At 32.7% G+C, this 13,102-nt stretch overlaps 1 protein-coding gene and 1 pseudogene across 1 annotated transcript; one reads left to right on the forward strand and one right to left on the reverse strand.

Moving 5' to 3' along the window:
• Positions 1 to 5,916: 5,916 nt before the first annotated feature.
• LOC130738401 (embryo-specific protein ATS3B-like) lies at positions 5,917 to 8,191 on the reverse strand. The gene is made up of 3 exons (XM_057590378.1): positions 7,907 to 8,191; positions 7,639 to 7,752; positions 5,917 to 6,449 (listed from the first exon to the last, which is right to left on the reverse strand). The coding sequence occupies exons 1-3, from the start codon at positions 8,030 to 8,032 to the stop codon at positions 6,114 to 6,116; spliced, it is 576 nt and encodes a 191-aa protein (XP_057446361.1). The 5' UTR covers positions 8,033 to 8,191; the 3' UTR covers positions 5,917 to 6,113.
• Positions 8,192 to 9,567: 1,376 nt separating this feature from the next.
• LOC130735461 (uncharacterized) lies at positions 9,568 to 12,233 on the forward strand (annotated as a pseudogene).
• Positions 12,234 to 13,102: the final 869 nt, after the last annotated feature.

Consider the following 13,102-nt stretch of genomic DNA (forward strand, 5'->3'; position numbering starts at 1 on the left):
AATTGTTGATAGTCCATAATAATAAATAAAAAAGCCCGCAAAGTTATTCCCTGACGGAAATTTCAATTTTGAAATTATCGGCGGCGACAATTTCAAATTTTGAAATTACCACCAGTTTTGGTCGTCGGTAAAGCCATTTGTAATTTGGCGGTAACTAGTTCTACCAAAAATTTATTTACCACTTTACCGATGGCCTGATAACAACGACATGTTGCTACGGTTTTCTTTCAGTAAAAGCCGCCAATAATAAGGTCTTTTCTTTTAGTAATATCCCTAGACCACATGTTGTCTCCTTTCCTCCTCCTCATTTCCATGTCTCAACCATCTATACCAATAACCTTCGGGACTATACCAGCACCTACATGTGGGGTTCCGAAAGAATTGTCCAAGAGCTTTATTATCAATATACTCTAAGAAAAGAAACCCCTAACTGGGTTACGTGTCCTTCTCTCAAATTTTTGGATTATTTAAGTTTTCTCCTTCATTTTTAGTTCTGCTCTGTTTCTTTGAATTTCCCTCCCTAATTCAAAAATTTGTTTTGAAAAAGTTATGCTAAGGTCAGACATGTTAGAAAGAGAAATAATAAAAAATTGAATAAATCTTATCTCTTTCCAAATCCGGATTTTATCTCTAGAAGAACCAAAAAAATCCATCTGTTGTTCTTCTAAGTTGGTCTTCTACAAGCATCTCTCATCTGAATCTTCTTCTCTACAACTTTGAATTGAACTCTACCTGGAAAGGTCTTCTTTGCCATTTGTTTTGTGACAAAATCTGTTAGAAAAGGTCTTCTTTGCTATCCGAAGAGTTGGAGCTCCCCTCATAACCTTTTTTGTTTGTCGCAATCCACAAATATTTTCCTTCCTTGCAGCGCGGTCAGGGTAAGAGGATCTGCTGCTGTTTGAAACCCTCACTTAAGATTTCTGCCTCACTGCCCCTAGGTCTGCTACCCAAACCCGTGAAATCTCACTGTCTGGATCTGATGCAAGGTTAAACCATTTTCATCTTATTCGAATTTTTTGTTAGATAATTCTAATTGCAATTTTGAATTTTCTTCCTTGCTCTTTTAGTTTATATCTTACATTGTGATTTGAATTGAGAATCTCATTGGTGTTCGGTGTTCCTAAATACGTTGTAGGTTAGAGATGGGAATCTCACTGATAACCAAGGTCCCTTTCTAATTTTAGTTATTATCTTCTTTTATTTCTGCAAAAATTAGTCTTCAAAAGCCTAATATGCGTAGATATAATGTTTTGAGCTTAATTTTTTCTTGATTTTCCGTTACAATCCTTGGTTTTCATCTTCTTATGTATGGGATTTTGTTCTAATCTTCTATAATGATTAAAGCATATATTTCAAACAATTTTTCTGTTGGAGGCTGGCAAATTGCTACACAGTTTCAACAAATTTCATTAGATTTTAGTATTGTTGAAATTGAGAAAATTAGATATTAGTATTGATTGGACTTCATCTTTATAATTATATCTTTCTTTTGGTTTCTTTTTGTCTGATTCTTCTTTCCTCTATTTTGCGCAACAGAACTGAATCTCTGGGTTGACGGGACGAAATATGATCACCCGTGGTTTTACAAACAGAATCCCTCAACTCTAAGGTTAGTTCATTCTCAAGATAGAAGCTGCATTTGCTCTTTAACATGTTTTTGCTGCTAAAGCTTTTCCCCCCTTTCAATTGTATTGTTTCTACTACTCATGCTAATAATGTACAGTTCAACTACTCATGCTAATAATTGCAATGATGACATATTACTATCATGTGCTGTAATTGTGAATATTAAGTTTAAATCATGGTATAAATTTTGATTATTCTTCATGATTTATTATCCTCTAAGATCCAATGTTAAGTTTACTATCATGTGTTGTTTTGTTTGTGTTTATATCACCAAAGTAAGCCTCTCTATACTATGTATTTTGTGTACTTTTTTTTATTACTAATCTGCTTTTTAGAAAAAACTCGTCTTTATACTCTATTGAAATCTCAATATTTCATTCTACCCATACTATTATACTAATCTGATCTATTGTTGATTTTTAGTTGAAGTTGGAAACTACCAGCATACTTTAGCTTTTCAGAACTATAAGTTCTTGAAAAACCAAATTGGGCTACTTCTTTAGATATTGACTGACATTTATCTTTGATATCTACAGATGATCAGCAAGAAGAAGAATAGAGTCCAAAACAAATTGGATGCGAACTATGATAAGATCTCCGAGTGGAGCTGCTTCAAATAACCATTCTGATACAGGTGAGCTATGATTGTTAGCTATTTTCCAATGATCATATCTTCCTTATGGTGAATTAGATAGTATATATATTGCAATTGGTTTCCATTGTGCATAATCTGCTGGCTTCCTTCATTCCCCATTGAATAATATCCCTTCTACTTTGTTCTTGATTTATAATTGTTCTGTATTTCCTACTTTTTACTATCAGTTGAATACATTCCTTGCTGCTGGGGATGTTGTTAATGCTGTTTTTATTTATGGGTCTAAAATTAAAGAGTTCCTTGGTACTGATTCGACTTTCTCCTTGAGCATTTAATAAGGCTCATTTCAATTCTAAAGTAAAAGTCCATCCACAACTAAATTATTTTAAAGAACATGATGATATTAATCCATTAAGAACCAAGACGGATAACCCTTTCTTTCTACATATAATGCGAGATGTTTGCAACTTCAACGCGTAATTTGTAACTTTGAGGACAAGAAAAATAGTTTCAATCATTTAGATATATGTCAAGAGTCAAATATTAGATTCAAGTCAAATATAGTGTTTTTTTTCTCTATTGTCATTCTATTCGTAGAACTCTTTGTTTGGTTCTCTGACATTCTCACCAAATAGCATGTAGAAGCATTGCTGAATGAGAAGATTAAGAAGAGGAATCTGTTTAGTTCATGAATGCAATTAACAATGAATTTCTCACTCTATCCAACATTTATTTAAATAGCTGTCATCTAATGTTGCTCTTCTTTCCTATCTGCGTCTTTTTCTCCTCACAATCCTGGTGGTTGGAGATTTTAACAACCATTGCTTAATATTTCATGGAAACTATAGCTAAATACTAAATAGTATGCTTATTCTTGCAGACTAACTTGCATCTGGTTTCTAAGCTGCTGAGGCCTTCGGGTGATATGTGACAATGTTGGAACAACTAGAGGTGGCTCTAGATGCTGATAAGATTAGTAATCTTTTCTGTATATGTTTTAAGTGTGTGCTGTAGGTCGTTGTTGTCCTTCATCCAGGGAGGGCTAATGTGTCCAATGTACTTTCATGTATGGTTTTGTTTGATTTTTAGTATGTTAGGTTTGCAATTGAAATTTATAACTTTAAGTAGCTGTTAATTGACAACAAGGCTTTTAAAGAATTCTCAAAGCTTAAATTTTCTACTTTTTGGAAATTTAATGTAATGAACTGAGTTTTACATCTTCTGAAAGCAAGAAACTAGCCAATATGCTTTGTATAATCGCTTTTTGGAGGGCTAATGTGTCCAATGCACTTTTATGTTCTTTAAAATCCTTAGATGTCTTCACTAAAAGTCATACAAAGCTTCACGTTAATCAACGGGGAGCACCTATTAAAGCAGCTTTTCTGTCACTTTGCTTTCGTTAGGCAAGACCTGTTATAGGCAAGGCTACAACCTTCTTTCTTTAAGCATCTAAAACTGTTTAATTTTGTTGTTTGGTTTAAATATGTTGTTTGAGTTATGTATTTTGTGGTTCAAAATGGTTTGTTAAATCGTTTGACCGAATTGGACGATAATGGGATGATTTATGAGAATTGTAAACACTGAAGAGCTTATTGATGTACATGCTAACTGAAAATAATAATTTTTTTTAATCAACGGGCATAAATAATTTCATAAATCAACAAGAAAATAAATATGGTAACTGAAATTATTTTTTAAAAATTCCTATATAATGAATTTTATACTAAATAGAGATTAATTGTATCTTTATTAATTTTTTTTGATAATATATCTTTATTAATTTATATATTAAATTTTACTACAAACTTATTTTTTCAATGATTAAAAAGAGTTTTATAAATCAACGGGAAAAATATCGTAACTAAAATGATAATATTTAAATTCTACATAATTAATTTTTATATTATATAGAGATTAGTTATATTTTTATTTATACAAAATTTATATTAAAATTTAGTATAAAGTGAGTTTTATTTTTTATTTTTTAATAAATAAATTCATAAATCAACGGGAAAAATGTCTATGGTAAATAAAATAATATTTTTATAAATTTCTTACAGGAGGAATTTTATATTATTTAAATATTAATTATATCTTCATTTATACATAGTTAATTTACATTAAATTTTGGTATAATATTATTTTTCAATATTTAAATAATAATTTCATTAATCAATGGGAAACAACGGGGAAAATATTTATGCTAAATAAAATCATAATTTTTTTAAAAATTCATACATTATGAAATTTTATATTCTATATAGATTAGTTATAACATCGTTTATTTAGAGTTAATTAAATTACCTTATAGTATAAAATTATCTTCTTAATGTTTAAATTAATAATTTCTTTAATCAATGGGAAAATACCTATACTAACCAAAATAATATTTTTCTAAAAATTTTACATGAAGAATTTTTATATTATATAGAGATTAGTTATATCTCAAATGATTTAGCCATGAGAGGGTTGTTCTCATGTTTGCATTTGATATTAATAATATTCATCTTTTGTTGTCAAAAAAAAAAGAGATTAGTTATATCTTCATTTATACAGAGTTAACTTATATCAAATTTTACTATAAAATTATTTTTTCAATGTTTAAATAAATATTTTCATTAATCAACGGGGAAAATATCTATGCTGACTAAAATAATAAATTTTAATTTTTTTATATTATATATAGATTAGTTATATATGTCGTCATTTAGTTAGGGTTAGTTAAATTAACTTATAGTATGAAATTAGTTTTTCAATGTGTAAATAAATAATTTCATTAATAAACGGGGAAAATATCTATGCTAACAAAAATAATAATTTTTAAAAATTCTTAATGAATTTACATTAACTTTAAGTATAAATTATTTTTTCAATATTTAAATAAATAATTTCACTAATTAACGAGAAAATATCTATGGTACCAAAAAGAATTTTCTCTATTTCTATCATGATAAATTTTTATATTATATAGAGATTAGTTATGAAAAGAAACTTAAAAAATATTGGCACATAATAAATTTATCATAAAAATAATCAAACATTTAAAAAAAAACTATGTGCTAAAATAATCTCGAATATTATATGTACTTTATAAACACAAATATATATTGTAATTGTTTATCACAAAAATATTAATTTATGTTTAATAATTAAAAAATTAAAAAAAAATGTTAAATAAAATCAATTGCGGTCAACCGACCGCGACCCGTGCAATGCACGGGTAACTTACTAGTTAGATTAAAAAACACATAAGAGAATGATTTAACAATGGAGACTAGCGAATGAAGAGGACAAGCACATCCACCACAATGTTAGAGTTACATTGTCAAGGCGAAAAAATAATGAAGTTTTTTTTTTAAAGTAAAAAAAAATATAATCCTTTAAATAATGAAGTTGGAATCAACATAAATGATAGACTAGTTAAAATTATACGAAATCAACATGATTTGACAACCTAATCATAGGCTAGTTAAAAGTATACGAAAACTAATCTAATACATTTGCAAGGACCATTAACTTAAGTTTATAATCCTTTAATAGTGCAAAATACAAAACATAATGAGTGTATTGGAGTGTAACCTTGAAAGAATTTGTTGCTAGCAGCCTAGCACTCCTCTTATATAAACGTTTATGTTCTTCCAAACTTAGCTCAACAACTATCCAATGTAAACACTCTGTTCTATACAGAGCTCACCTTACTCAAACACTAAGTTAAATATAATCCAACAAAAGTTAAAGGTGTTACACATCTCATGTCTCTATATCAGCATATATAAAGTACTAATAAGATTTTACACATCCCATGCCCCTATTTTTTTCTGCAACAAGTTCTAATAAGTTTAGTGGTAATATCAAAAGTTGACGTGGAACATGTAACTATAAGTGCCTCACATTACATCAAAAAGCTAAGAAAAAATCCTAGAACCACACAAATAAGCCATTTCTGAGCAGAAAGTTGGTGTGAAGAAGACGGAGGAGAAGGTGTTTCACACAAATTGTACCCGTACCATGTATCATTGGGGATAGGGGTGTTGAATTTGAAAGTAGTAGGCTCTGCATCGAATCCAAAGATTTTCACACTTTCAGGCTTCCAACCATTTTCTGAACCAGATCTGTATAGGTACACATAGCAAATGGGGGATGCACATGCACCATCTATTTGAAAGGAATCTGAAGAGCACTGCTCAAATGTCTTTGAAATTGGATCATCCAGTCTTGGTGCATATACCTAATCCAACAGTATTGCAAAGGAAAACAAAACCAGAAGAAAGAGTAACTTTAAAAGTCTTCTATTAATTTGCAATTCACAAAACATGAACTAAAAAGTGAACCTATCAAGCTGTTAATTTGTTAGTGTTTTGGCCTGATATCATTTACAAAATACTGAATACTTATGATTCTGACTTCAATTTGATTGGGGACTTGAACCTACGAGTGAAGGCTAAAAAACACCAAGAGAATCTGTTAGATTTTGAGACTTTTCTCTGTTTTTCAGCTATAACTACCTATTTAGTCATGATAGCCTAGTACTAATGATACTGGGTATTCAAAAATGAGTTGTCTAAATCATACAAGGTAAATATTGGGTAAAATTATCTTAGGGGGTGACCTAATCACATTTTAACATGTGTCATATATGAGCTAGAATTTTCTAGGACATATGTTAAAACAGTATTGGATCACCTAAGCTAGGGTGATTTTACCTACAATAAATCTTGGGTGATGTAAACAACCCTATTGAAAATATGTTACTTTAGTGTGAGACTTTTGGTTTGCAAGGCAGTCTATGTATAGAAAGAAGCTTATAAGCTATCGATGAAAAACTCGTAATAGAGATTTGACTACTCCAAAGTGACTCCCTCACTCACTTTGGGGATTGAAGTAAGTCATGGCAGCCGCTGATTGAAAAACCAACCGTTCTGATTGTTATCGGTGATCACATACTTGCACATGTATAGCAATAGCACATTATGATGTTCTTTAAATCGTAACCGTTGATTTCTCAATCAAAGGTTATAATAGCTTACTTTACAGTCCAAAATGAGTACCTCTAGAGGAGCCAAAATCCTCATTACAGTCTTTATGCAAAGTCTGTAATTTTCTCTCTTCACTTGCAGTTTTCTGGTTTTCCCCAAGAGGAACTCAGTTTTTCTAACAGAATCTAACAAGACATTTTTAATCAAAAACTTTAAGGATTGGTATTTGGTATGTCAATCTCTTTTGTTATATTGTCTTCATCTTACTCATAATTATTCAATGAATTCCAAACAATTTTTTAATCAAGGATTAGTTTATAAATCCCCTATAAACAATAAATCCATTCATATTTCTTTTAATATTTTTATCTTGAACCAATTAACAATCATAAAAGAAATAATAATATATAAATGAAAGTAGAAGAAAGGAAAGGGCAAAACCTGGTTGCCTTGATCATCTCCAAACGCAATACTGATCTTATCAGTAGTAAACTTGGGTGAAGAACAGCTTGTTGTAATCATCACCAGATAAGAACAGTTATGCTCACTCTTCATCTATTCAACACACAAACAAAAATAAAAATAATAAAAACGTTGGCCTTCAATATCCAACATAAAATCAGCTCCACCAGAAATTAACAAAAATAAATAAATAAACAAATAAAGGGTATCTTTTTTTTTTATTCATGGGAAGAACTGTTAACAGTACCTGAATATAGCCAACATCAAAGTCCTCAGCAACATGAGGTTGCAGCATAGAAGCAGATTTGGACTCTGAGACTGAAAGGGTGAGTCCAGAGACAAAGCAGAACAGAAGAAAAACCTGCTTGATCATCTTTCTGGGAAAATTAGAAGAGCAAAAAGTGCAGAGATATTCTTATGTTAGAACCAGATTAGGCTACAAAAGTGTGGTATTTAAAGTCAAAAAGCCAAAAACGTTGTCTTCCAAAGAAGGGAATCAAAGGTAATAAATGCGATGATGTTGTGTTGTCCTGCTTCATGTCCATGTTTCTCACGATAAATGTTTATTTTTTACTGGCTGTAGGATCCGTGCGTTGCACGAGTTTGGTTTGATTATTCAAATCAATGTAATGGGGTCACGAAAATGATAAAATATTTATTGGACGTCGCATCAAGGTTCCTGACAAATTTATATTTTATATTCGTTTATGGATATTTTCCTTGGATGAAAGGTGTGAGCATAGTTTTAAAACTCGGCTCGGACCGGCCGATCCGACCGTGACTCGGTACTTTGACCGGTCCGAGCTGCTTGTTGGATTTGTTCTGTAATTGGACCGGTTATGATGCCATCAACTCGGTCACGACTCGGCAACTCGGTAGGAGAATGGGTGAAGCCTTTCCACCAAGCCACTTCCGTTTCTGTGTAATAGTGTGCATATTTTGTTATATATATGATATAACAACGTTATAATCATACAAAAGTTCATAAATAATTATTTATATTATAAATTTTATATTTTTTTTAATACAAACCGAGTCAAGTTAGCGAACTAATGACTCACTGGTTCGATCAGTGACTCATTGACTCACTACCTTGTCCGAGTCGATCACCGAGTCGAGTTTTAAAACACTGGGTGTGAGAGTATTAATTCAACTTATGTTTTTTATTTTTTGAAATATTTAACTTCTGTTCATCTTCATTATATCTTCTTAGACCATTTACAATGGTGGTGTTGAGAGGGGGGTTGAGTTTTGTTGAGATAGTGTAGTGGTGTTGAGAGTTTTGTTGAAGATGATGTGGAGGAGAGAGGTGTTGAGAGAGCTCAACATGTTGAAGGTCTGATATTCGGAGCCACGTGTCGGCTTGCGTGTGGTCACGCCAGGCGCGTGCACCACACGCAGCAGCGACGCGGAGAGAGAAAGAGGATAAGGCTTCATTACTTTGACATGTGGCTCCTCTTGATTGGATGTCTGGATTGTTATCATCTTAATCTTTTGAACTCAATTATTTCATTGCAAAAAAAAAAAATTTCTGGAAATTTTTTTTTAACCAAAATTCATGATTTTTTTTCCTCTATAAATAGAGACTTGGTTCGTTTGATTTGGACACAGAAAAAAAACCAAGTTTTTCACTATTATTATTATCATCTTTCTATTAGCCTTTGTTTTGAAATGGAACCCAACAATTATCATTTCAACACCCAGAATTCATTTAAATGCTCAGTTAGATACCAAAATCCCAATAATTATCAAGATCCAAATCAATTTTCCAACTACCAAAATCCCAACAATTATCAAGATCCAAATCAATTTTCCAACCAACGTCCTCAAAACATACATAATTTTGGTTTGGCACCAAATTTTAACCAGTCATCATTTGTTTCAAACTTTCATCCACATCATGGATCTATGATGAGATATCTATCTCAAACACCCCTGTTTAATGATTATGCCAATGGTGAATGAAAAATTTCCGAGTGTTTGTGCACCTGAATTTCCTGAATTTTCAACACAAATAACTCTTGCCAACATGACAGCTGCTAATGAAGTCACTCCAAATCAAGAGGATTCAACTCCTAAGAGCAAGAAAACCCAGTCACCAGCATGGAACACTGAACAAAATTCGGTGCTAATTAGCGGGTGGATTAAATATGGAACAAGCAGTGTTGTCGGGAGAAACCAGAAAGGAGAAACATATTGGGGTCAAATTGCTGAGTATTGTAATGAGCATTGCTCATTTGATCCTCCATGCGATGGAGTTGCATGCCGACACCGTTTTAATTATATGAACAAAATACTGGGTAAATGGATTGGCGCTTACGCTAAGCGTTTGCAATGAAGCGGTTGGTCGGAGAATGATATTTTGGCAAAAGCGCATGAATTATACGCAAGTGGGAAGAATGTTCAATTTACATTGATGGCAGAATGGCACGCTCTCCGTGATCAACCACATTTTTGTAGTCAAGTAGGAGGAAATTGTGGCTTAGGAAGTAGTGGATCTAAGAGATCTCACGAGAGTGATGCATGTGGCTCAAACTCTATAGGATCAATTGCTCGTCCAATGGGTAGGGAGGCAGCTAAAAAAAAGGGTAACAAGAAAAGCAGAGAAGCTGTCTTGGAGGTGGTGGACAAAGAGTGGGCTGAATACAAACAAATCAAGGAGAAAGAGCTTGAACGATTGGACAAGATAGCCTTGATGCAACAAGAGGCTAACCAATTGATGAAATTGTATCTAAAGCTAAGTTCCGAAGAGCATCTCGATGACCGTAAGAAAGAGTTGTTGAAGCAGTTGTCCCAAGAGCTATTTGGAAATTAATTTCAATCGAGTATTTGTCTGTATTCGGTCAAACTTGTCAGTGGTGTCAAGTCTGTCAGTGTTTGCATTAATAATTTTCAAGTGGTGTCAAGTCTGTAGTGTTTGTTTTAATAATTTTCAAGTGGTGTCAGGTCTGTAGTGTTTGCTTTAATAATTTGTCAGTGGTGTCAAGTCTGTAGTGTTTGCTTTAATAATTTTCAATTGGTGTCAGGTCTGTAGTGTTTGCTTTAATAATTTTCAAGTGGTGTCAAGTCTGTAGTGTTTGGCTTTAATGTATGGGTTATTGTGTTTGAATATGTACCACTCAAATCGAATCTAGTTCTTATCCGATTATTAACTCTAGTTGATAACTTATTTCGAATCTGTCAGTGTCCACCATTCAATGTACTTATATATATGGACTCATAGATCCATTGATGTACCAATATCCCAAAACTCTTCCAATCTACTTCAAATTTCACAACAAATGGATTCATCTGAATATCCTTTTGATATGGCAACATACCTTCAAAATTGTGAAATTGAAGAAACTTATATAGTCAACCGATTTAGAGAGCGTCGAAACAAAATATTGGAAGATAGTGCACCTCGTAGTAGAAAATATCTCAATAGAGATCATGCAGCGGCAAACCAAAGGCTAATTGACGACTACTTTGTCAATGAGCCTACATATGACGATGCAATGTTTCGTCGTCGGTACCGGATGCAAAAACATGTTTTCCTTCGAATCGTTGCGGACCTTTCAAGTAGTGATAACTACTTCACCCAGCGAGTTGATGCAGCCAATAAAGAAGGTATATCACCCTTAGCAAAATGTATCACAACAATGCAAATGTTAGCATATGGTGTGGCAGCAGATGCGGTAGATGAGTACATCAAAATAGGAGGTACTACAGCACTGGAGTGTTTACATAGATTTTGTAAAGGAATCACACGATTGTATGAGCAAGTGTACCTGAGAGCACCAAACCAAGATGACCTTCAAAGAATACTACATGTTAGTGAAATGCGAGGGTTCCCAGGCATGATCGGGAGTATTGACTGCATGCACTGGGAGTGGAAAAATTGTCCTAAAGCATGGGAAGGTCAATTTGCTAGAGGGGATAAGGGAACCACAACAGTTATTCTTGAAGCAGTTGCATCTCATGATCTATGGATCTGGCGTGCCTTTTTTGGATGTCCGGGAGCGTTGAACGATATAAACGTTCTAGACCGGTCACCAGTGTTTGATGACGTGGAACAGGGAAAGGCTCCAAGTGTAAATTTTTTTGTGAATCAACGTCCCTATAATATGGCATACTATCTAGCTGATGGTATCTACCCTTCTTATCCAACTTTCGTCAAATCGATTAGACTTACTCAAGGCGAACCCGATAAGTTATTTGCAAAATATCAGGAGGGATGTCGGAAGGACATCGAACGTGCATTTGGAGTGCTTCAAGCTAGTTTTAAAATCATCCGTGAACCAGCTCGCTTGTGGGACATAGCTAATTTGGGTATCATCATGAGGTCATGCATCATATTACATAATATGATTGTTGAGGATGAACGAGACTTATATTCTCAATGTTTGACCGATTTTGAGCAACCTGGGGAAAGTGGATCTAGTACACCGCAACCATACTCGACCGGGGTGTTACTCGCTTTTGCAAATCATGTGCGTGCTAGATCCGAGTTGCGTGATCCAAATGTTCATCACGAACTGCAAGCAGATCTAGTGAAGCACATATGGGCAAAGTTTGGAATGTGTCGTGATTGAAGATGATTTGTATCGTACTAATTACGTTATTTGTGTGTTGTGTGCTTAGTTTGTTGTCTTGCATTTTAAGTTAAGAAAATAAAATAAATTATTGTGTGCTTAGTTTGTTGTCTTGCATTTTAAGTTAAAGAAATAAAATAAATTATTGTCTATATTTAAAAAAAATTGTTAAGTGTTTATTATTTTAATTTAATTTAAATCGATAATTGTAATTTTATGTAAATCGTAAAAACTAAAATATAAAATTAAATAAGAATATGAAATAAAAAAAGTAGTGGGGTAGGGTGTTGAATGAAAAACCATTGAAGTGGGTAAAAGTTTAATGAGTGTTGAATTAGAGAGAGAAAATGATATTGAGTGTTGGGAAGATAAAAAGTGGTGTTGAAGGGGTTTAACCATTGTAAATGGTCTTATGTTTTTATTTTATCTTGTACGGTCAAATATAAATTAAATTATCCAATCCTCAAAAACGAACTTCATTGTCCCAAAATGATAACTCAAGTGGTAAGAGTTAGGGAAAATATGAGTTGAGTGGAGAAGGTGCAGAGATCAATCTCTAGAGGGTGCAATGGTTATTTAGACAACCCTTTCGATGTGGGATTATCTAAATGACCCATGATAAAGTTTGGGTTAAATAATCCACCATCCAATCACATTGGAGATAAATGAATTGGAAATAAATTAATAAATAAAATATAGAAATTCCAACTCACTTATCTCCAATGTGATTGGATGGTGGATTATTTAACCCAAACTTTATCATGGGTCATTTAGACAACCCCTTTCGATGTACTAAAAGAAAACTTCATTATTTAAATATCTTTTTGTATTTACCAGCCACATCATTTTCGGATAAAATAAAAAGTATA

This window comes from Lotus japonicus, chromosome 2 (genome assembly GCF_012489685.1).
Source record: "Lotus japonicus ecotype B-129 chromosome 2, LjGifu_v1.2".
NCBI classification, from domain to species: domain Eukaryota; kingdom Viridiplantae; phylum Streptophyta; class Magnoliopsida; order Fabales; family Fabaceae; genus Lotus; species Lotus japonicus.

Coding starts and splice junctions, on each gene's coding strand:
- LOC130738401 (XM_057590378.1), bottom strand. CDS start 8,032: ATGATCAAGCAGGTTTTTCTTCTGTTCTGCTTTGTCTCTGGACTCACC. Junction 7,753..7,906: donor TTGATGTTGGCTATATTCAG/GTACTGTTAACA, acceptor TGTGTTGAATAG/ATGAAGAGTGAGCATAACTG. Junction 6,450..7,638: donor GAGATGATCAAGGCAACCAG/GTTTTGCCCTTT, acceptor CTGTTGGATTAG/GTATATGCACCAAGACTGGA.